This window comes from Anser cygnoides, chromosome 2, assembly GCF_040182565.1.
Source record: "Anser cygnoides isolate HZ-2024a breed goose chromosome 2, Taihu_goose_T2T_genome, whole genome shotgun sequence".
Lineage (NCBI taxonomy): Eukaryota > Metazoa > Chordata > Aves > Anseriformes > Anatidae > Anser > Anser cygnoides.
The window spans coordinates 14,550,247-14,572,750 of record NC_089874.1 but is presented as its reverse complement, the minus strand read 5'-3'; the positions used below and the strand labels follow the sequence as shown (position 1 = coordinate 14,572,750).

The 22,504-nt window shown below is 38.5% G+C and overlaps 1 protein-coding gene across 3 annotated transcripts in view; it reads left to right on the top strand.

Moving 5' to 3' along the window:
* Positions 1–22,504, top strand: part of CCNY (cyclin Y) — a 126,838-nt gene that overhangs the window by 92,677 nt on the left and 11,657 nt on the right. For all 3 annotated transcript variants that reach the window (XM_048076573.2, XM_048076575.2, XM_048076574.2), the window contains 5 exons: positions 1,836–1,936; positions 5,278–5,313; positions 9,095–9,152; positions 9,249–9,368; positions 21,147–21,313. In XM_048076573.2, coding sequence (XP_047932530.1) covers positions 1,836–1,936; positions 5,278–5,313; positions 9,095–9,152; positions 9,249–9,368; positions 21,147–21,313 — 482 coding nt within the window. The remainder of the gene's footprint in view (positions 1–1,835; positions 1,937–5,277; positions 5,314–9,094; positions 9,153–9,248; positions 9,369–21,146; positions 21,314–22,504) is intronic.

Sequence of the window (22,504 nt, the reverse complement as noted above, 5' to 3'; positions counted from 1 at the left end):
TTTTCAGTGTTTGTTTTTTTTTTTTAAGTTTTTATCATACCTGTGGAAGGTACTAATCCAGAAATATGAACTACACTGTGGTGGAATAAAAACTATAAATCACCAGAGCCCTGGTCACTTTCTCCATATCCATCAATGCCAGATGATGCATTAGTTGGCATTAACGCCTCCAGTGCTTTAAATTTTCTGTTTCTGTTGCCTTGCTTAGCACGTAATAGTTTGGAAGGTAGATGGATTGTGAGCTTCCAAAGCGTACAAAGTACCTTTCTAAATTCCTGGAGAATTTTTGAGGGGGCAAGATCTCTTTCATTTTTTTCACTAAGCTTTTTTAGCCCAAGAAAAGCAGGCCAGCCTACAAATATCAAGTTGTGGATCTTCATAGGATTTCTTGGTGAAGTTTGGAATTATTTTAGCATAATGTTCCTACTATTGTAACAGCTTCATCAGAAAATATATTTTTTTTTCAACTAGTGGAAGACTTTGAATGCTCTTTTGCTCATAGCTGGGAAAAATAAAAAGAAGGATGACTCAGACGCATGTGGGTTTTACCAGGAGTCTTGTCTGTTCTGTATCTAATGAATGCTAACAAGTCTGTTACTAATGGAACACGAAACATTAGGGAGATGATGGAGTGCTGGCACTTTTAATAATATCTGTTTGGGAGATTAGGCAGGGGAAGATGTACTGAGATGGGAGTCACAGGAGCCTAGACTGCGGTGAGCTGGTAGATCTCTGTGGCTTCTGCTGGTGGTGGTACTGACAATGGACTCTGCTGAAACTGTGGAAACAACATTCATTGTAAGGCAAATTAAAAACTTCATGTGAATGTGCCAGCTGAATTTTAAATTCATCCTGCTGTAAGTTAAGCGTGTAATTTGAGTTGCCTTAACTTCCCTGACACGGGCTCTTCTTGGTCAAGTTATTCACTAGTGTAGGTAGAATAACCAAGGATGAAATCAAAGAGCATTAATGACTGTGAAAGCTATTAGCGGATACGAATAAACGATTCTCTTTAGACTGGTGGAGTTCTGGCTGCTCTAAACAGCTGAAGGATAAACCCTCTCAACAAAAAAATCCTCTGAAATAAGCAGTGTTGTCAAATGTCATTTTGTTGCTGTTTTTGTGTTTTCCAATGTGTTTTTTTTTTCAGTAGTGCAGAAATAGAATTCAAATCTCTTGAAAACTTTTTTTATTGAGATATATTATCTATTTTTATTTGCATATATACTTTCTCTTACATCTCTAGATCAAATTTCTGCCTATCTATAACGATCTATTTTAATGAACTAATTTTTGTGAGTTTTCCATATTAATTTTTAAAGCTGTTAGTAGTTTCACTGTAAAGACCTCTTTCCCCTATTTTATCCTCTTTTTGTTTGGCTTGTTTTGATTAATTTTTTTTAAATTTTCTTTAAACATCATTTTGCATCTGTTTCTAAATCAGTCTTCATCTTTACTGTGGTATCTTTTTCACTCTTCCACTTGTTCTTTTGTAATGAGGACAGGAACATAGGTCTTGTTCATATTTTATTTCAAAATCTGTGTATTTGATTTGAGTAATTCTGTGTAAAGATTTTGCATGGCATTGGGGGGGGGGGGGGAAGGAGGAGAGATTGGGACTTGAAGAAAGCGTTAGGCAAGGCTCAGGCAGGAATTGTGACTTCTCCACTGGTAATCATTTCTGAACTTTCTGAACTGCTTCAAAACACGATCACATTACTGTGTGCGTCACTGTGAGAGACAGAAAAAATTGTTTTCTCTAAATTCTTACATCTCCTCAGAAAAATGTTTTGGTGCTACATAATTGCTATTGTTCTTTTGCATGTTTTTCATAGCATCCTCCTGGGCAGTTGAGAAGGAAGTACAGTTCCTGCTCCACTATTTTCCTGGATGACAGCACAGTCAGTCAACCAAACCTCAAGTATACCATCAAATGGTGGGTTTAATAATTTTGTGTGGTTTTTAACTTGAACCTATACTATGTATTGCGTATATGTACACACGTCTGAACCATTACTAAGCAATCTTCACAGGGGGGTTAGTTTTTGAAGTAGTAGGTCTTTTTAATCCAATCACGCTCTAGATGCAATGAGTAGAATGAGCAAAGGATATTACTCTGATTTTAGGTTTGTGTGGAATCAAACTCCCAGTACTGCATATCTCACAAGAAAGCAGCATTCAAGGTTCTCAAATTCTAGCAGCTGAAATCTTTGTGATTCTGTGTTCAACTGGGTACTTGCTTTGGATAAGTCCTCAGAAGGTTACTTGGGTACTTATTTCAGAATTCCCTAAAGATCTGAAATCTCCTGGAATTGAAGAGCTTTTTTCCATTCATGAGAAAATGTTCATTTGCTAAGCTTTCCTTCCAGTTTTCTGTTTGAAATGAAAATGAATTGCCTCCAGATTTATTTCCTTATTGAGTACAGAGACACCAACACTTTATTGCACAGCAGTGGGGAGCTTTGTCTGTGGTGCCCACATGGGCTTATACTTGGGTGACATCTCAGATGTTCATTTTCAGGTTGCTGCCTTTGTCCGTTTAGAGAGAAACGAGATTGATCTGTATAACATGGTGTTCTTTACACTTTGTACAGCGAAAGGAAAAATGAGAAAATGAATGTGCAGGCATCTTATGCTGTTTATTATGGTTGCAGATACACTCTCTTCAGTTGTTTGCTCTTAATCTATTCCAGTGAAAAAATTTATGAAGTCCAAATCTATGCTATAAAGTTATTTACATAAATGTTGGTGGTCAGTAAACATGTTCGCAATTATTCTGTTTAAGAAAAAAAAGGGGGAGTGGGGAAAGGATTTGCAGACCAATGCCCAATTCCTTATCAGCTATTTCGATCTGAAATAGTCTTGCATTTCCTCAAGCTTCTCTAATGAGTAACTTAAAAATAATTCAGATGAGTAGTGGAAAGTGGTTTTCAGGTTTCGATATTTTTTCCCCCTGGGATTTTAATACTTTTCTGCTCTAAAATCCTTTGCATGCAGATCTTGTAAGCGCAGCCTCAGGGGGGTGAGGGCCAGTTTCAGGTCCCTTTTAGCACAGGAACTGGGCCCGTTCATGGAAAGAAGAGCTGGGCTTGTGGCAGCAGCTGAGATGTCTTGTTGGTGGGCAGCAGCAGAGCTGGGAAAGGGAAGGCAGAAACCCAAGCCCTGGGTGTGGAGCTGGGGGCAAGGAGGTGGTGTCTGGGAGCAGAGCAGAGGGCCAGGAGGGAGGAAAGGGGCAGCGGCAGGGCTGGGGCTGGCAGGGAGCTGCACGGGGTCAGAGAGTTTGGAGAAGGGGTTATGTGGGGTGAGAAACTGGCCTCTGGCCTCAGAGTATTTTCCTCCTCTTTCCTCTCGTCTGGCTGCACAAGTAGCAGATTTAAGGGTTGGGAGACCGCAGGATTATCACTTTTGTAGTACAGCTTCATTTCCTGCCCCCCTGCTGGATGTCGCTGCAGACGAATGACTACTGCACATAAGGAGATCTATAAGGGCTACGTTTTGGCTGGCTCATTTATTTCCTCTGGGTCATGTTATGCACTGGTGGGTTTAAAATATTAGCATGTCTCTTGGAGATCTTCAGAGCGTGTGGGGTGGCAGGGGAGGGCAATGGAAAGCTGCGTAAGCTGCTTTCTGCACCACTGTCACAGCCCCCTGGATGCTAGCTGAACCGGTGTGTGAAAAGCAGAATACAAGTCGGGGCTGAGTTAATCTGTTACAGCTCTGAGAGACCTTCAGATTCTGATATAGATTTCTAAAGAGTAAATATTTTCCTAAACTTAATTTGTTATGTTGTTACAACAGCAACAATATGGGCACCAAGCAGAGCTCTGCGTGTATGCTCTTGCATCCACTTTCATAAAGTGAACTGGAGCTGCAAGTATGTTCCTGGGGGCATAATTTAAAATTAAATTTTGGGACTAATTCATTTGCTGAATAGCTTTCAGTCAAATTAAATTCATTCATAAATCTGTTTATTATGTTCAGTGAGGAATGTGTCTTTTAAAAGTAAATGGGTACACAGTATTTTTTAACTTATTACATGTATCTATAGAAAAATTCTGTTTTAAAAGCAAGTTTGAGCTAAAAGCTGATGTAGGCCAGTAAAAGCTATAGTGCCTGTAAAAAGTCAGTAAAATATATTTACTTTCAACTGAGAAAAAATGTTTTAAAAAAATACTGAAATCTATTACAATTCTACTAACTTGGTAGCTCCAACATATAGCTTTCCTAACATGCAGTGTGTTGATTTTTTTTGTAAAAATTCTGGAAGAAAAATATAGAGTGACTAATTCACTCTCTTAAAAGACTTTTTGTGGGGGGAATTTTGCATCATTGTAAGACATAAGAAACTTACAGTGAATTTGACAAAACAAACCATCAGCAAATAGAATCACTGAACTCACTCCTCATTCCCCTGTAGTTTTTGCTGGGTTTTGTGCTGTTAGAATAAGTAGGAAGAGCACTGTCCCTGCTTTATCCTTCAGCAAAGCTGCATCCTGAGTAAAGCATGTATCCTTTGATAAAGCTGGAGTCGCAAGTTGGAAACTGGAGAGTAAGCATGAGAAACCAAGTCTTGGTTTTCTTCAGTCTCAAAAGTGAATGGGATCAGTTAGTTATTTGTATATGTAATTAAAATCTTAGTTTTCTGTGTCTATATGGACAGTGTGTGCAGAATATAAACAGAGGTACTTAGGTTTATGATTGAGAGCACAATACAGTAACTTATTCAGGGAAACATCTTTCCTAAGTTAAAATAAGTAACTCTATGCCATAAAACTGTAGGAGCCTTATATTTGAGTCTCCTATGTGAGTAACTACGTAGAAAGAATCAGAAGTTTGTGGATTTAAATATAAAATCATAAGCCAAGGGTAATTAACATGTTTCAAGTTACCCGTGAAGTATTATCGGACAACAAGAGTGAATATCCAACGCTTGTGTCGCTTAATCTTCCACCTTGGAAGTCAGTAGGAGATTTGCCATTTACTTTAGTGGAGGCGGGCTTTAAATTGAAGGCTTTTGTGACTTGGTATATGGAGTATGAGTATTTGTGGAAGGTACTTCGTTACTAGTGGAAAGGAGGCACTTTGACTGTGCTGAACAAATATTCTAAAATGACCTATTTACAGTGTTTTACCTGGCATCTAATAATGAACAGAAGAAAGTTGGCTATTGAGCATATTTTTTTTGTCATGTGTTCTGCTAAGTTTTAAATTTGGATGTTAATATGACATAATATATGACAGTCCTGAGATATTAACTCTATATTTTTTTTTTTACAGTGTAGCTCTTGCAATATATTACCACATCAAAAACAGGTATGTGAATAATGAAGTCTTGTACTGAAGATCTCTTTAATCAAAACAAATGAACTGCTGAAACCCTAAAAATCTGTGATTTGGTTCTTTGAAAATGTTTTTGGGTAGTATTTTTCTTATCTCCAGTGTTAGAAAAAAGAAATGTATTCTCCTATATGGATGTATTATTTTACTTAAAAGAATAAAAATCAGAGGACTATGTATCATAAAAATGTGCAAGTACAGTTCAGCATTGAAAAGCTTTGATTCAGTATTTGCCTGTATATGCTCTGGGCACTTCTGCATTAAGTGTATATCTCAAATAGATTTAGAAGAAATCTGAATAGTGTCTTTCAGATTTATTTTTTTTAGGCTACACCCTTGTAAAATTAACTGTGTAAGTCAACAATCACTTAGTGGATTTTGAAATACAAGCCTTAATTATATAGTAAGATTGACATTGTCAATAAATATAATTCAGGACATCGCAGAAGCAGAGCAGGTCCTGTCTTACCACTCGTGGTGTAGTATGCTTTAGATCTCTGCTCAGCCAGGTTGACTGTTAACACTAAAACAGGTTCTCTAAAAACGTACCTTGGTACATGAATTCATGTTGTTGTTAAATTGCACTTTTGTTTCTTAAATTACATGTTGTCATGATGTAATACGTCACAGTATCATAGTAATATTGCCTGAAATTTTTAAGAGATTTGTATAAATATGTCAAATTACTTCTGTGTCCATAGCTTTTAGATGTATCTTTTCAGACAACTTAGCCGGCTTAGATCTCAATCTAACAAACCAACTTAACGCCTTATTTTTTTCTTCAGGACTGTAAGAAGTCCAACTAGAACAAAAGGAATTACTCATAAATTTAAGTTAAGCTGGTACATCATTTGGAACCGTGTTTGAGGTCACTGGAACTCATTACACTTGTTGAAACAAGGCTGGTGTCTGAAGAGAGAAACGTTTAGAAGTGCACAAAGGCAGAAAGGTTTAGGGCTTGATCCCTGCTGAAAACTCTTAGAAGACTTTCCAAGATTAAACGTGGCAATACATAAAGCAAAAGTTAGAGTGAAATCCTTTTGCTAACTTTTAATCTAATTTCCTAGGAAATGAACCATTAACGATCATGCTTGGTTTACTTGTTTATCCGTCTGTGGTTCCCTCTTCCCCTTTCCTTCCATCATCTCTGGGTTAGTTTGGCCAGCTAGTCAATTGTAACTATGCTTGACTGACTTAATAGAGATCCATCCCAAAGACAGTCTGATCCTAAAGTTTTGTGGAACAAGAATATCGTACGTGCTCCGTTAAACATTACGCCAGCTGGCTGAAAAAAGCTCAGCAGAATGGGGGCACTTCAGGGACTGCGTATGGGTGAGAAACTTCGGTATGAGCTCACAGTATCCAGGAGGAAATCCAGAGCCAAAGGAAGCTGGACTCCCTGCTGATTGCCACGAAACTGATTTCTGACGACAGTAAAATATGCGCATTCATAGTTTTATTACAGAACCCGATGCGTATTTGACCTGCAGCTATTAGAGAGGCTAAACATTTATAAATGAAAGGGCCCCGTGTCAGTGACTTGAAAACAAATATATTCTGATTGTTATCTTCTTGGGAAAGTTGGTATCTGTCCGTTCACTTTGGGGGTGGAAAGGTGATTTATTGGGTACGAACTGCTTGCTGCTTGTCCCTCCTCGAGTTCCCCAGGGCAGCGGGATGCGTTGTAACCGCGTCCTCTGCTGCACTCCCTACGGACAGTCTCAGGCGTGCGTGCATCAGCTAGCGGCTCTGAAACGAGGGGTGTGAAATGACTGCTCTGCCTTCACTTGCCTCTGATTTAGGAACGGAGGGAACAACGTGATAACAGCTCTTGGTTGTGTTTGCTGCTGAAACGGCAACAGCCAAGCATATGTTCTGTTTCCTGCCATTATAGGCAGAAAGGAAGTTGTTGACGTATGTGGTAGATTCGGGTTCGTTATGGGGGCTGGGGAGTAAGAAACCGCTGTAGCTCCTGGGTAGGCTTAAAGCTGGTTTTGACAGAAAACGAGTCAAGCTCTACCAGAGAAGAGTTCTTTTCAGACAGCAATTGTCTGTCCTCTTTCTCCTCTATGCTTAGCTTAAAAGTAAACTATTTTCTAGTGTTCCAGACTCTCACCAATCCCAGATGTCACTTTTCAGAGTACCTAATACGTTTCATATGTTCCCCACATTTTGATTGTAGCATTCTAGTTATTCCTAGTTTTCCTAATGTCTCCTGTCATTGTTCTATTGGCTTTTTCCAGCTTTTGTTGCATTTAGCTATCTTACAGGCGGTAGGAGACTTACACCTATCTTGCTTTTGAAGGAATGCATGAGTGACGGTGAATTTGCTGAACAAAATAAATCAGCAAAATTAAAGCAAACTAACCATGAGAAATGTTTAGATCAATTAATAGACAATTTCTTTTTGAAAGAAAACAATACAAATTTATTTTAGTGAGGACAAAAGCCTATCAACTCTTTTTTTCAGTGTAGATTTTTTATGGCAATCAAATGTGCCTTCATAGCACGCAGCATGAAGAAGTAGAAAAAAAATTTTTCTTTCCCTCTTCTCATTGTGAAGGGCCACAGCTTATTCTAACACAGCAAGGATTCCAGTGAGACCACTTCTGCTTTAAGATACTAGCTTTTTTGTAGGGGTAGAAGTCTGGCCTGAAATCCTTGCTGATTAGGAATTTTGAAGTAATTATCTCAATCTGTTAGTTGGTTTTAAATTACTCCTTAAAAAAAAAAAAAAAAACTATTGATTTCCAGTGTGAACAGGCTTTATAGCAGAAAAAAAAATCGATTTTAGATGTTGAGGTTTAAATGTTATCTACAATAATCACATTTTTTAGACATTAATCTCCTGTAAAACTCGTGTTTGCATGCTCTGTGAGACACGTGTTGAGTAAAGATAAAAAAAACATTCAGTGGTTTCTCTCTTAAGACCTCTCTGACCAGAGCACCAGGGATGGAATATATAAAGATGGTATTGTAGTAAGAAAGTCACATGGATGCATCTGTCCAAAAAGTGTCCGGTTCTAACTGGCACTGTTACACCACTCGCTTTTGTGATGGTTAATATTCCTGCTAAGATTACACACAGAAGTCTTAAATTGCATGCTGGATGTTAGGCTTGTGAAGTTGCATCAACTTTCATGCTGACCTTGGACAACAGGGATGAGAAAAATACAGTGAATTAAGATCCGTGAATTGAAATGTTATTTTGTCTGATTTTTTTATATGCTCTTTTTTGCTTTCAGAAATCATGAATGGGATAGGGTTTTCAAAAGAAATAAAAAGTGAAGTATGTATATATTAAAGAAAGGATAACTGTAAAAAATACAAATATTTGTAAAAGTCATGACTTTGAAAATAAAGGAGGAGGAGAAATTAGCTAAAGGAAGAGATAGCAAGGATTATCACGATGAAGTTAAGAAAAACAGAGTAAGCTGAGCTGGTTTTAATATATTAGAAGTTTATCATTGTACATCTTAGGCTGTGAAAAAGCCTCACACTAGAGTGCAGAAAACTTGTATATCTTGAGTGTTGAAATTTGAAAATTTTAGCATACTTTGTAATACAGATTTCATACTGCACATGAACTTTATGGTAGAATATATCCAACTCCTATGTGAGAGTCACATTTCTGCAGTGTTTCTAAGTGCACCACAGCATAAGGAGCATTGGAGCTTTAATGATCTGCTTGCATGTGTGACAGCTGCATGTTATTACATTCAGATAATGACACTACTTTGGTTTTAATACTTTTTAGGGACACAGATGGAAGAATGCTCTTAGATATTTTTGATGAAAACCTTCATCCCCTTTCGGTAAGTTCATTTATCTCTTCTTCTTTTTCATGTGAACTGTCTTTCTGTCTGCTTCGTTTTGTTTCAGTCACCTATTTGGAAGTATTTCTTCCTTAGAAATCCGAAGTGCCACCAGATTACGACAAACATGATCCAGAGCAGAAACAGATTTACCGCTTTGTTCGGACGTTGTTCAGTGCTGCTCAACTGACTGCTGAATGTGCCATTGTCACCCTGGTGAGTGTCTGAGAGATGACATCAGCTATCTGACAGACCCAGTTTTGTTCCCGAAGCTTGCTTTTGTATGATTTAATAGAGCTAGGTGATGCCAGGGGATTTTTTCTCACCATGGAGACCAAGAGAATTTCTTGATGGGAAGAGATATTACAGTTCATTTTCTTGGGGAGAGTTACTGATCAAAGAAGAGGGTGGATAACATGATACAAAAGCCAGGGTTATGTCTTGCCCTCACGGAGTGATAACATTACAGGCCACCAGAGTGACTAATAGAAAATGCAGGTGGCATAAGCAGTCTGAACAGGAGGGAATGTTAAAAGCAGAGATTGTTCCACTTTTGTGGGTTTATTGTGTATCACTGTAACTCCCAATGGAGATTCGGGGACAGCTGCAGGTAATTTAAGAGCACTAATCAGAATTGATGGGCACACGAAGGACTTGGTGAGTGACTGAAGCATGTTGGTGATGGCTTTTTTTTTTTTTTTTTTTTTAACTTCCACTGTACTTGTCTTTCAGGACTGCGTCATAGGGCTGAACAATTGTACTCAAGGCTGAAGTTTAGCTACTTAAAAATAGCACAACACAAAAGAAGGTTCAGATTTTCAGCTGGTGTGGATCAGCATAGCTATGTGGATTAAAGGAGCTAAAGTGATCTCTGCCAGCTGAGAATTTCTTAATTTTCCTGAAATTCGTACCCTGCCAACCCTCTTTAGCTTTCAGGCACAATTTTGGCCATGTTCTTGACTCAGAAATTTTAGAAGAATGAAATATGTTTTTACAATAACGTGTGGTCTCAAAACAGCTTTGTTACGCACTTTAGATAGGAGAAAGGGAAATTGGAGAAGGTGGATTTTGAAGGCTAGACCCACTCATTTCCTCTGTTAATCTTAGAAGACAAGGGAGAGAAATTAGTTGGCAGGCTTTTCTCCTTCAGACAGTCAGAATGAATTGCACTAGCCAGTACAGAACATGAATCTGAGGGAAACAGGGCAAGAAACACCCTGCAGTGCTCCACCCTTGCATTTTGAAGCATTACTCTACCAAGTTACTTGACCCAGCCATTAGTTGTTTTCTTAAATGACATTTTATCTGTCTTTTTTACATAATTGTGCTAAGTACTTGTCCTTCTTTTTCTTCCTGAGTGTTTTCTGCTGGAGGCAAGATATGTTGTGTGAATCAGTATGTTCTTGTATAATTTAATTAATCTACTGTCAAATACAGCGGAACTTTGTTGTAGTTATCTGTTGTTTGATCTTAGGCTATTTGATCAATGAGGGCACTCTTTAATAGAAAGGAAGAGGGCGCTTTTTTTAATAACAGTATCTTCCTGTCATTGCAATGTATGGAAAGTTCTTTCCCAGAAATCTTGTTAGCCCATGAATATATTTGAATATTTTACATTTATAACTACTTCACTGCCTCTTCTGTTTCTCGTGTAGTTTCCCTGCAAATAACTGCTTTTGGTGTGATCTGCAATTAAGTATAAATGTTTTTCATTCATTTGCCATATTACAGTTCAGTAGTTGTTACTGCTCGAAACTTTAGATGGCTTGGGTGTTTTACCCAATACTGATAAAAGATAGACTGTTTTATAACCTGGTGCTCGAGGCAGCCATGCAGATGTTTGCAGATAAATTCAGTGTAGGTGATCAGCATTACTGTTCTGCTATTCTTTACCATTTTTTCAAGATGATAGCACCTGCCTCACCCTTCTTTCCAGAAAGCTTCAGAATTTTGGGATAAACATTGTTTTACAAGTATGAAATTCTGCTGCTCCTGTTCTTAGTTTCCTCTCTTCTTTTAGATTCCATTTCTTTATTTCTTAGTGTCATCAGAAGGGGCCCCAGAGACAGATCATATTGTTTCTGAAACGTTCAAATGTGGAAATTAGTCTGCTCGAAAGCAATTGACCGCCTTCTTCCCCACCCCATTCATGATGTCTTAATAGTGCTATTTATAAGTCCTCCAAATGTTTTTAATTTTAATATCCTGACTGGAGAAGAAAGCATTTCCTGCTGAAGCTTATGTTTTGCCATAGTCTGGTCATACATTGGAGAGCAATGTGATAACCCTGTCTGCTACTTGAGCCGTGGAGGAGGGTTGCCAGAAGGTAGGAGGTATATCTGTGGCGATCACAATACACTTGGAACTAGATTCTACAGCTATTATCTTCCACTCTAATTATTTTTAAACAGTCCTAACCACCCTTTTTTATTCCTCAGGCAAACCAAATTATTAATGTGGACTAAGGTGTGTAGTTGGATGCATTTGTTTGTCTTTTTACGTGCCATTATCCAGACAGAAACAGTAGTTACAACTAGTTATATAGCAGGCTGTATGTTCAGCACAGGAGGAGAGTAAATGTGAAACTTCAGACTGTTAGATGAGCTAGTATCCAGCAAAAAAAGGCAGCATCGTATTGCTTCAAGCACTTAATTAAAATATTTCAATTAAAGTCTCCACTATTACAGCAAAACCAATTTATAATTAAACAAAAGATTTAATTTTCGCACAGTCTCCAGAGCTGCCAAGAGATTTTCTGTATTGATGGGTGAAAAATTACAATCTCAGGTTGAAACAATTAATTACTAATTCACATTTATTTATAAAATAATACCTTGAGAATAATTTTAGTTTTAAGAATTACTTTTGTTGCTGATGTAAAGTCTTGTACCAGTGAACAGCTGAACTATACCCTGTGATCTGACTTTGGGAGAAAAACAATGCTTTTCTCCACCTGACCCAGAGTATTCCCATCCTTACTAAAACTGAGAAATGCCTTTCATCATCATCATCTCCTTGGGTGCAGAGGTGGCAACTTGCACTTAAAATAATGTATTAATTGAATAGCAAATGTGAATAGTAGTGTTATCCATGCCAATAGGAAAACAATACATGGCTCACATGTCATGGGAGTTAAACGTTTTCACTTTGTTATTTTCTTATGAAAAAAAAAACAAAAACAAACCAAACCAAAACAATCCTATTAACTAGACCTGAAGACGAGAATGATCCAAGCTTTCTGCTTTCTCTTGGCATGCCTTTCTGAGTTTTGTTCAAGTAGGCCAAATCTAAGGCACCTGATAAACTCCAGCATGCGTAATATTTTCGGAGGTTACATTTTGCATAAGCAAATGTGCTATAGACTGTCGTCAGATATGGTGTTATCTAACTACATGCAGTGCATGAACTGACTTTTTTTCTGCAAAGTTCAGAGGAGTGTGTTTTGAAATATGTTGCAAAGTCCATACTGTGACTGAACGGATTTGATATTGGGAAATTTTAAATTCGAAGTATGGAAGAGTAACTTCTCCTTATGAAAAACAGGGATTTTATTAATCCAGCCAGATTTTCCTGAGTTCTTACTGTACTCTCCAGTCACCTTTTTAGCAACTAGGTAGAGAATATGTTGAATGAATTTGTTGAATTATGTGATGAAAATTATAGCATTTGAGGGGAGTTTTGTCTTCTGTGTGTTTGGAGTAAAGGAGAAAGCCTTTAACTAGTTTCCTTTCACTGGCATATTTTTAAGTGCTGCTTTTTTTTTTCCTGTTTTATTTAAAGTATCAAGGATGTGATACTGGTTTAAAGAAAACAAAAAAGTCTAAAATAAAAATAAAAAATGTAATCAGAGTCTGCACAGACATTTAATCTGTAGCAGAAGTCTTTTTCAGCTGGTGTGGGTATACCTATCGTTCCTTATACAGCTTCTGGAAGATGCAGGTTCCTCTGAACACACAAATACAATGCAAAGTACTATTTGCTGCCTGGTTTGAAGGCTGTCACTCTCCTTCCAGTGACCAAGACAGAGATCATGAGTGCAATGAGAGCAAGGCAAAGCTGGGCTCTGCTTCGTGTAAGAAACCCATGAGAACAGTTGAGTGTATTTGTTATTGTTGGTGGCCACCTTTTTAATTCCCCAACAGAAGAGAACGTTCATTTCAAGCAATGAACACTGATCCCAGTTTTGGACTGGAAAGTCAATGTTGCCTAATAGTTTGAGTCCATTTCATGCACATTACAGATTTTTGTCTTAAAACAAGTAAACTGGGGGACAAACCTGAGGATGTGTGATTTTTTTCTCAGTTCCATTAGTGTTTCCTATAAATATCTTCAATGCTACTTTGCAATTATTCACATTTTCAGAGCTGTTTTATGAGTGCATTCATTACTGTCTTTCAACACTTGGTCTCAAAAATAAAAATTGGATGAAATTGCAAGGACTGTGATGATGTGATGTCCTTTTCCACCAAATGGATGGCACTAGACCTTTACAGAACGTTTTTAAATGCCCAGCTGGGTAATTTTAAAGCACAGTTATTTCGGGAGTGTCGTGGTAGGGAACTGGCTGATTGCTTTGAACAGAGCATATGGCAATTTAGTGATTGGATTAGAGCCGTAATTTGGCTATATGGGACCCACTACCAATTATAATTTTTCCATACAAATTTCTTTTTAGTTTCAAGACATTGTGATACATTGAAGTTTTCTCATTAAAAGAGGACTGTATATTTCCTTTTACTTCTTGGTGATGTGTTGGGATGGATGCTGCCTTCGTTAAGTTAATCAGTGCTTCTGCAGCTAATAATGTGGGTTACGTAGTGAGTGCTAATGTTTAAATGTGAGAGTGAGGGAATGAAGTTGTTGCAAGTAAACAAGCATTTGTAGATTCTCAATTATAGAACTTAACAAAAACATAGTCTCCTTTCTGTCAGTGTACAACTAGTGATAATTGATTAAAGCCACTAGATTTTTATTCTTATTTTTTGGTAAAACATGGATAGAATTTGACATAACACAGCGCAAGAACAGTATGAGAAAAGGTCATGCTTTGCTCTAGCTATTCCCTCAAAATTCAGAATTCTTCTACTAATGCCAGTGATATCCTTTGGTGATTGCCTTTTTCTTTAGTGTGCTGAGACTCCCACTCAGCCTCCTTGGAGGGAATGCACAGATTCTGGTCTCTCTGGGTTGTACCACACTCCAGTACCGCAGACAGAATCACAGAATAATCTAGGTTGGAAGGGAACTCTGGAGGTCAAGTCTGGTCCAGCTTCTGTTCTAAGCATGATCAGTTGAATGAGTTTGCTTAGGGCCTGCCCAGTTGCGTTCTGAATTTCTCTGAGGATAGAAATTTCACAGCCTCATCAGAAGACCAGTTTGGTTGTTTTATGAAGTTAAATTAAGGGCTTTTGTGTCCTTAACTGCAACTCCAGTATGATAAGAGATACCAGTGGGATATTGGAGGTTAATGTTGAATAGCTCCAAAATGAAGTAACAAGGAGAAACAAAACTTTTGAAGGAATCCCATAGTAAGTTTTTAATAAAACTGGAGTGTTCCTTTGGATTGCAACATATTGAAATGAAATAATTTGACACTCATTTTTGATACATGTCGTTCTCAAGGGGGAAAAAGAAGAAGAAGAAATAAACTTCTTCAAGTATTTTAACTTTTCTTTCTACATGAGATTATTATATAATATACAAAATATGGTATAATGTCCTCTGAGATGGAAAAAAAAAAAAAAGAGATACTGCTTCACACTAATTAAAACTGAACTCCTCAGTGCTATCTTTAGTTTTAGTTTCATCAAACAGATTTATGTTCTGTTGTCTGGGAGGTTGTGTAACCAGCTGTCTGGTATCCAGAATCATAGGGAGCTGGGACATCCTAGAAAACTGGGACAACTTTGAATGCTGTGGTTGTTACCATGGGAAGTCTGGGATGGATTCACCCAACTGCAGATAATCACCCTGGGGGTCAGTTGTGGCTCAGCAGCGGCCCTGCTGGAGCAGCACTGCTGAAGACTGGATGCTGTTGCCGGGCTGGTGCCATTTTGAAGTTCTGCCCTCCAGGCCTAGTGATGGTAACGTATGGCTAAATGATTCTCCACCGTGCAAGTTCAAGTCTTGGGAATTAAGAAAAGAGGCACCCAAACTAGCTCAGCATAGGGTCATTTCGGGTCTGGCAGATTAATTAGCTCAAGATAATGTGCTGAAGCAAATCAGAGCCGTACCTCTTCTGGACTTGAAATGGTTTTGGAAGCCATTTAACTATAGGCCTGTGGTGCTGCATCTAAGCTAATGAACCTCTACAGACTATAAGACAGTTTGGGATCACCTATACCTGCAGAGTGGTAATTGTATTTCATTAGTAGATAAAAATTCCTGTTAATTCAGATTAATGAATTCTTAACAAAGACAAATCATCTGATTGGTTTCACGTATGATTAAATAATAATTTGCTCATATTCCAGTTTTAAAGGTCAGTCATTGCAAAATTTTGACAGGAGTCTGTGGGAAGAGATGGAAAATAAATACTGCTTAGCTGATCTCTTCACTCTGTGCAGGCTATCTTCTGAAATGTGCACAAGTTATTAAAACATCTCCAGTGAAGTGCAGGGTCTGTCCATGAAAGCTTGTTAGCTGACAATCAAATAAAAGCATGTTGTTCACTCCCAAACACAACAGATTAATAATGGAGGAGGCATCGGACTCCAAGGTACTGAATTTTTAAGTAGAAATGTATTGGCGGTCCATTGGTGTTTTCCAGGTCAGAACTGTGTTTTCGTTTCAACAACAAAATGAAACATATGTGACAAATGAATTTTGAAGTTTGTTGGTATTAACACTGGCTTATACTTGTTCTTTGCAAGCTGGGAAAATTCAGAACGATACATTGTTTGACTGAAGCCAATGAGAGTTTTTCCTCATGTCACATCGGTAACCTCAATCATTTACTTAAACGGTCATGCTATTGCTCTGCAAAAATCTGCGAACATGCATAGAACAAAGTCGTAGAACTAAGTGGATGATGACAGGTGTTGTGAAGATGGCTCTTGGAAGCTATTAAACTGTTTGAGGAAAACTAGGTGTTGAATTAAGGCAGAATTAATCTTTTGTCTTTTCGGAATTCGGCTTTCAAATATTCAGAAGAAAAGTGTTCCAAAGTGTTGCCCACAAAAGCTTACTTTCAGAAGAAGCATTGCAGAGGATGAGTTATAGAGAAAAATAACATCAGTGTAACAGCTTCAATTTGTTTTAAGCTTTAGATCCATTCCTAAGCATTTTTAAAACTTATTTCTTCTATATTTCTTCTAGATACTGAAAGCTCTTTTTATCATTTAGTATTGCTTCTTTAAAGGAATACCTGCTGAAATAATCCAGAGATGAGATGAGGTTTTCAGACCATTTTAGTAAAAGTTTCTCACATTGTGTCTTCTGAGCTTTTTGGTCTTCCAATATCTAAGTAAATTTCTACCAGCATCCTGAGATGTGAATTATAATATTCTTTTCCACAGCAGGCTTTTAAAACTTAGCTTGTTTTTATACGACTTTAGAGCTGCTAGTCCTAAAGAAAATGTAGAAAGTAGTTCACTTTTGCAAATTAAGCCAGTGAAATTCATTGCAACACGCAAGTTTATTGAACCACATAGTACAAAGAGAATACAGAGTCTGATTCAAAACCCGTATTTGAGAAAATGGTCCCTGCACTTAAGACAGTATTCAATATATAGACTTCATTGCATAACTAATACAAATGACATTTCCATACATCACATTTACGATTACAGGGTCAACATTTTCAGAGATTTTTTTTTCCTTGAGGTGGATGGAGTGTGTCTGCCTGCATGTGGGAAGACGCGCTTGCTGCAGCCAGCAGAAGCAGGTGGCGTTCTCCCACCAGCCACACGTTTGTTTGGGATGAGTAGCGGATTGACTAACCGCCCACCAGCCTTCCTCTTCAGATGGGCTGAGAGCCACCTGGCCCTTCTCCAAAAGTCTGTACTGATTCAGCACATCTTTGCAGCAGCCAGAAGCGTCCCCCTGCAGTAGCATAGGCTAGTGGGTACATGGCTAACTCTACCTCTCCTCCTTACTCCTTTTTACCCATCAAGGTCAAAATCTTGGTGCTCACACTGCTCCTGTGGCCTAGACCAACTACATGGAAATGCTGAGAGGTAAAAACTTATGTTTGACAGTCCTCTTTGTCACAGTAAGCTTTCTCACATGCTTGTGGGAGAGAGAGCTCGCTTGTCTGTGCCTACACTGCTTTGACGAAAACACTGCCTCAGTAGGGCAAGAGCTTGAGAGCCTTTCCTCTGCCTGAGTTATGCTGTCTGTGGAGTCACCTGGTTCTCTCCAAAGACAGAAGAAAAGAGAAGAACTTGTGGCACATGTGAAGGTTGGAGGCTGACTTGGCTATAGTGAAGAACTAAACTATCTTGGCTATAGGGAAGAACTAAACTACTGTGGTAGTATAGGCCTATATGTGGGAGACAAGGCCTAGGTGACGTTGAATTCCCACATTAGCTGAGGACCTCGATAAACTTCTACAAATATTTGCTGCAAGAGGAAGTCTTGTTCTTTTTTTGTCTTCTTACTTGAACACACACTTAAAACTGAGCCAGGGAGGCCAAACCAAGTGAACAAAACAAAATGTTCTCTTTTAAGGCATTTTCAAGGAAGGAGCCAGAAACCACGCGAAATGCCCTTCTCCTGGTGAGGTATTTCTCATCTTCAGTTTTATTCAAAGATTACACAGAGCCTTGCTCCAGCAAGCTGTATTTTTGGAGTTAAGCCCAAGTTATCACCAAGGACTCAAAAGTGATTATTCATATCCCTCAACATGCTACTAGAAGATGCTCAGATGTCTCAGTGATGCAGGTGATGTAAGGATACTGTCTTAACAAGCTATTTCATTTTTAAAGCTGATTACTCAAGTATACGCTGGTGGGAAGGTAGCAGCAAGTTCACGCTCCCCTTGTACTTACACCTTGAGTAGATGAACTTACACCTAAGTTCTCTGAATGCCTTTGAATTTGAGCCCACAATAGAATCCTTGCTCTTTTTTTCCCCCTGCATATACTAGAACTGCATGTAGGAAAGGATGTTATTTTCTTATTTTTGTCTGCTCTGTGTGTCTCAGTGGGGTATTCATTTGAAATCTGCTGAGCTATCTGTGAAGTTGACATTTCAGGGGCTTGGATTAACAGTAGAGGAGCAAGTTCAGCACTGATGTAAAGCAAATGAAGTTCATTTCCATTGCCCTAATTTAAGAGTGGCATGATATTGCAGCGTCCATCCACTCCCTGCATTAGCACTGTGTGTTGCATTAAACAAGCCTTTCACTTACCTGGAACAACTCCAGGGATTGTTCTTTGAACTATGAACTAACAACAATTTTGCTTGCTAACTTGAACAAGTATGCTTGTGTTACATGGTAAGAGGCTTACACAGGCTCCCTAAGAAGCAAAAGGCAGCCTTTTTAACAGAACCATTAAGGAGCTCTGCTGAGATGCACATGCCACTTTTTTTTTTTTACTGAGCTTTGTGTTTCTGTGGTTTTGACGTGTCACTGGAGAAATGAGTCTCTTTGAGTCTCCATTGCTGTTCCCACCTCACCCACTTACACACATTTCTTTCAGTTTCTGTCTTGAACCCTTGTGTTGGAGTGACCGCGTGTTTATTTTTAAGGACTTAATTTTCTTAAAATATTTAAACTATGCTGTTTATTTTGCACTCATACACCACGTGGAGTACCTTCATAGGCAAACCTCCAGTACCAAATCTTATATGTCAAAATGTGCACTAAGGATGAATATTTTAAAACAAGAAAACCAATTCTGGTGTCACAGAATCTATGTTGTTACTGTGCAACCGGTAAATCTTTAGTTCTACCTATTTAGCGTGTTAACTTTTTGCACATCTTTCTGTCAAACAGTGGATGGAGCAATGCAGTGGTCCCGTTGGGGTGTGCACGAGCACTGCCCGTCCTTGCGCTCCCCTGGCTGCAGTGGTGATGCTGGGTGTTCCTTTTAATTATAGGCTTGTGGGCAAGAGATGAAACTGCAGAACAAGTTCACTTCTTGATGCTAGCTAGGGAAGCCAGTAAGAAAAGTTGTTTCTTAATCAGAGTACAATTTGCTAACTTAAATGACTACATCTCATTTTCCTTAGATCAGTCAGAAGAGTGCAGTGAGACCTGTTTGAAGCAACCTCACAGTGGACTGAGAAATCTGTGTAGATTGGGAGATGTGGTCTGCGTTGTATCTTTCTCCCAAGATTTTCTCTCTCTGTATGCCTTTTATGTTGCAAAGTGAGGTAGTTCCTTTTTGTGCTCTGAGTGTCTGTGCACCCGTGTTCAGATATTGAATATTTTTTCATAAAACATAATTTCTTCTCTAAATTATAAAATGTTTGCATACTGTTTTCAGTGACCTTGTTCCCAAGTTCTAATTGCTTATATGTATTATAATAGTTAAAATTAATGAACAAAACTATATAAAGGCTGTAATTGACTGTGATATTATTGGGGACTCAGGAAAAAAAAAAAAGAGCTTAGAATGACTTTTTTTAATTATAAATTAAGTACTCTCTAATGGTAGACCTTTCAGGAACCACAAATCACTGAAGGTCCTCTGCGTGCTTCCGTTAGTAAACATCCTTATAGAAAATTACAAGTAAGCTCTTCTGGGTTTTAAAGATTTTCCCTCTGTGCTCCCCTTTCCCTTCCCCTTTATCAGGATGAATTTTACATGTATTAGCTATTCTTAAGGCACTACTTGATTAGGTGCTAGTAAATATTAACTTAGTCAAACTGCAGAAGGTTTATTATGTGTCTTGTCAGCTAGTATATAAATCGTTTGGATGTGGATTGCAGCAGCATTCAGTTTCGTTCACCTCGTGTAACTATTTGTAATGGTTGTAATTTCCCTTTTCCTATTAGGAGCTAGAGGAGGGGGGCACACAGATTGTGCACAACTGGTATTTCTTAGTACACGTTTTGTTCATCAGTCTGTTATTAATGTAAATGAGCTGCTGTTACTGATAGCAGGTATACTCACACAGCACCTTGGCTTACTGGAGTGATCCAGTGGGTCCCTGGCGTTCTCAGTTGGGGTTCCCTGAAGGGAAGGGCAAACCCAGCTCCGTTTTCATAAGCAGAGGCTGATACTGGTCTCCTGGCAACTTTCTGGTAGCTGTTCAGAAAGTCCCTCCGTGGTCCCTTGTTTCATCAGATGGGGGGATATAATTCTGTAGCCTTTGTAAACAGCAGCCTCTTGCGCGAGGTCTGGGTTGTTAATGCCGGTCTGTGCTGGTGGCCTTGGGCAGCTGGACCAGACTCCTGTGTCCTTAGTTTATCAGCTCTTGCAGGTCCAACAGGATTACTGATATGCATCTCCAGTGCTTATCACTCCACAGGAAACTGTTAGGCGTGTTATCTCAGCGCATACATTTCCTTTGTTCAGCTTGTTGTTTCTCTGGTGGCTGAGTCTCCATCCAGATGCCTGCAGAACCTCTTCACCAGAGGGGGACCTGCAGGACACGATGCCGTATCTGGTAACTGATAGGCTGTAAATTAGAACCACAGTTGTTTGCGTGATAGCTAATAACTATAATTGGTAGCATGCCCTTGCCTTCCTCATTAGTAGCTAGCGTTTTATTTGTTTACATTATTATTTTAATAATTTATTTACACTATCATTTGAATTCATTCCAACATGTGAACATATTAGCAACAGTTAAGATAGAAAAGCAACAGTTTTGTTTCTGGTTATATGATCAGAAAGCAAAGGCCAACTAAAACATGAGTTTATCACATCCAGTCTTGAGCTTGGCACAAATGTATGGATTTAAACCCACAGCTTTTATAAAAGAACCTTCTTGAGAGCATATTACTGTTTTGAAATTGCTGGAATGGGTTTATTACAATAGTTTTTCATTTCTACTTAATAGCAAACCAGATTAAGTCTTGATTTTAATGTGTTTCCACAGGTATATCTTGAAAGACTTTTAACTTATGCAGAGATAGATATTTGTCCAGCGAACTGGAAGCGAATTGTACTGGGTGCAATTCTACTGGCATCCAAGGTTTGGGACGACCAGGCGGTGTGGAATGTGGATTACTGCCAGATCCTGAAAGATATCACGGTCGAAGACATGTGAGTCCAGTATGTTTATCTTTGACAGAAAATGCCAAGAGCTGTGTGTATGAGGGAGAAGGGAAGTTCTCTCATACCTTGTGTAAAGTTTGTATGTCTGCCTTGTGTCTGAACGTGGTGGATGCTGATAAATGGCATGAGGTCTACCGGAGAGTTGCTTACATTGAAGACATGGACTTTTTATTCTGGTTAGAATTTATTTTACTGCTGGATGTTCACACACAGTGAACCTGCAGAATATTGAAATCTATGACTTAAAAAAAAAAAAAAAATGTTGGATAAGCCTGCTTGTCATCACTTCAGCAACATTTACTGTAATGTGTTTGTTCTCCTCACAGATGGTAGAACAATGTAATGCAGGGAAAAAAAAGTGTTCTGACCCTAACAACTCTTAAACAACTACATGCTTGTTGCTGCCATTACTCAACCCTTAGACGATCAGTCACTTATTGCTACCATTATTCAATAATTGTTTTTTTTTTCTTATACCCTGCTGAGTTTGTTTGCAGGATTAAAAAGTACGTAATATTTTAGCTTGCAGAGAGAAACTTCACAAGGATAACTTTTTCCATTTTTTACACGATCGCATTATTAAGAAATGTACAACACATACAGACTTACGTACAGACTGTCTGGATACTTCCCAGTTGTTTTAAGAGAATATTCCAACAGTAATAAAAGAAAATGTGATAGGAGTAAACAATTAAGATCTTAATATTTACAAATACTAAAACAAATGCTTATTCCACTAAATAGTCAAGTGCTCTTTTGGTTGGTTGATTAGTAGTTATTAGACATTATTTGCTGAAGTGTCTGGGTTTCATAACATCTATACATTGAGGGCTGAGTCACGTACCTTGCACACATTTAGAGGTGTCCTCATCTGAGTTAATGTGCACATGAGAGTAGTACTGAAATGGCTGAAGTTGGAATCACGGCGCTGGGGTTGTGCTGCTGGGGCCAGATGCCTTGACAGGCCACTGAGGCTAGCGCATTCAGTGTTTTGAATCTACGCATACACTCCCAATTTGGTAAGAACTAATAACAAAATGATAAAAGAGATGGTTTTAGAAGAGTACCTGTGAGCTTCAGAGGTCTTTTAAGCAGGGGTAAGTATCTCTATTAAGAAATATCTACGCTTGTTTCTGCCTTAACTCAATTAAGTCAGAACTGTAGTCACTGAAGAGAGTT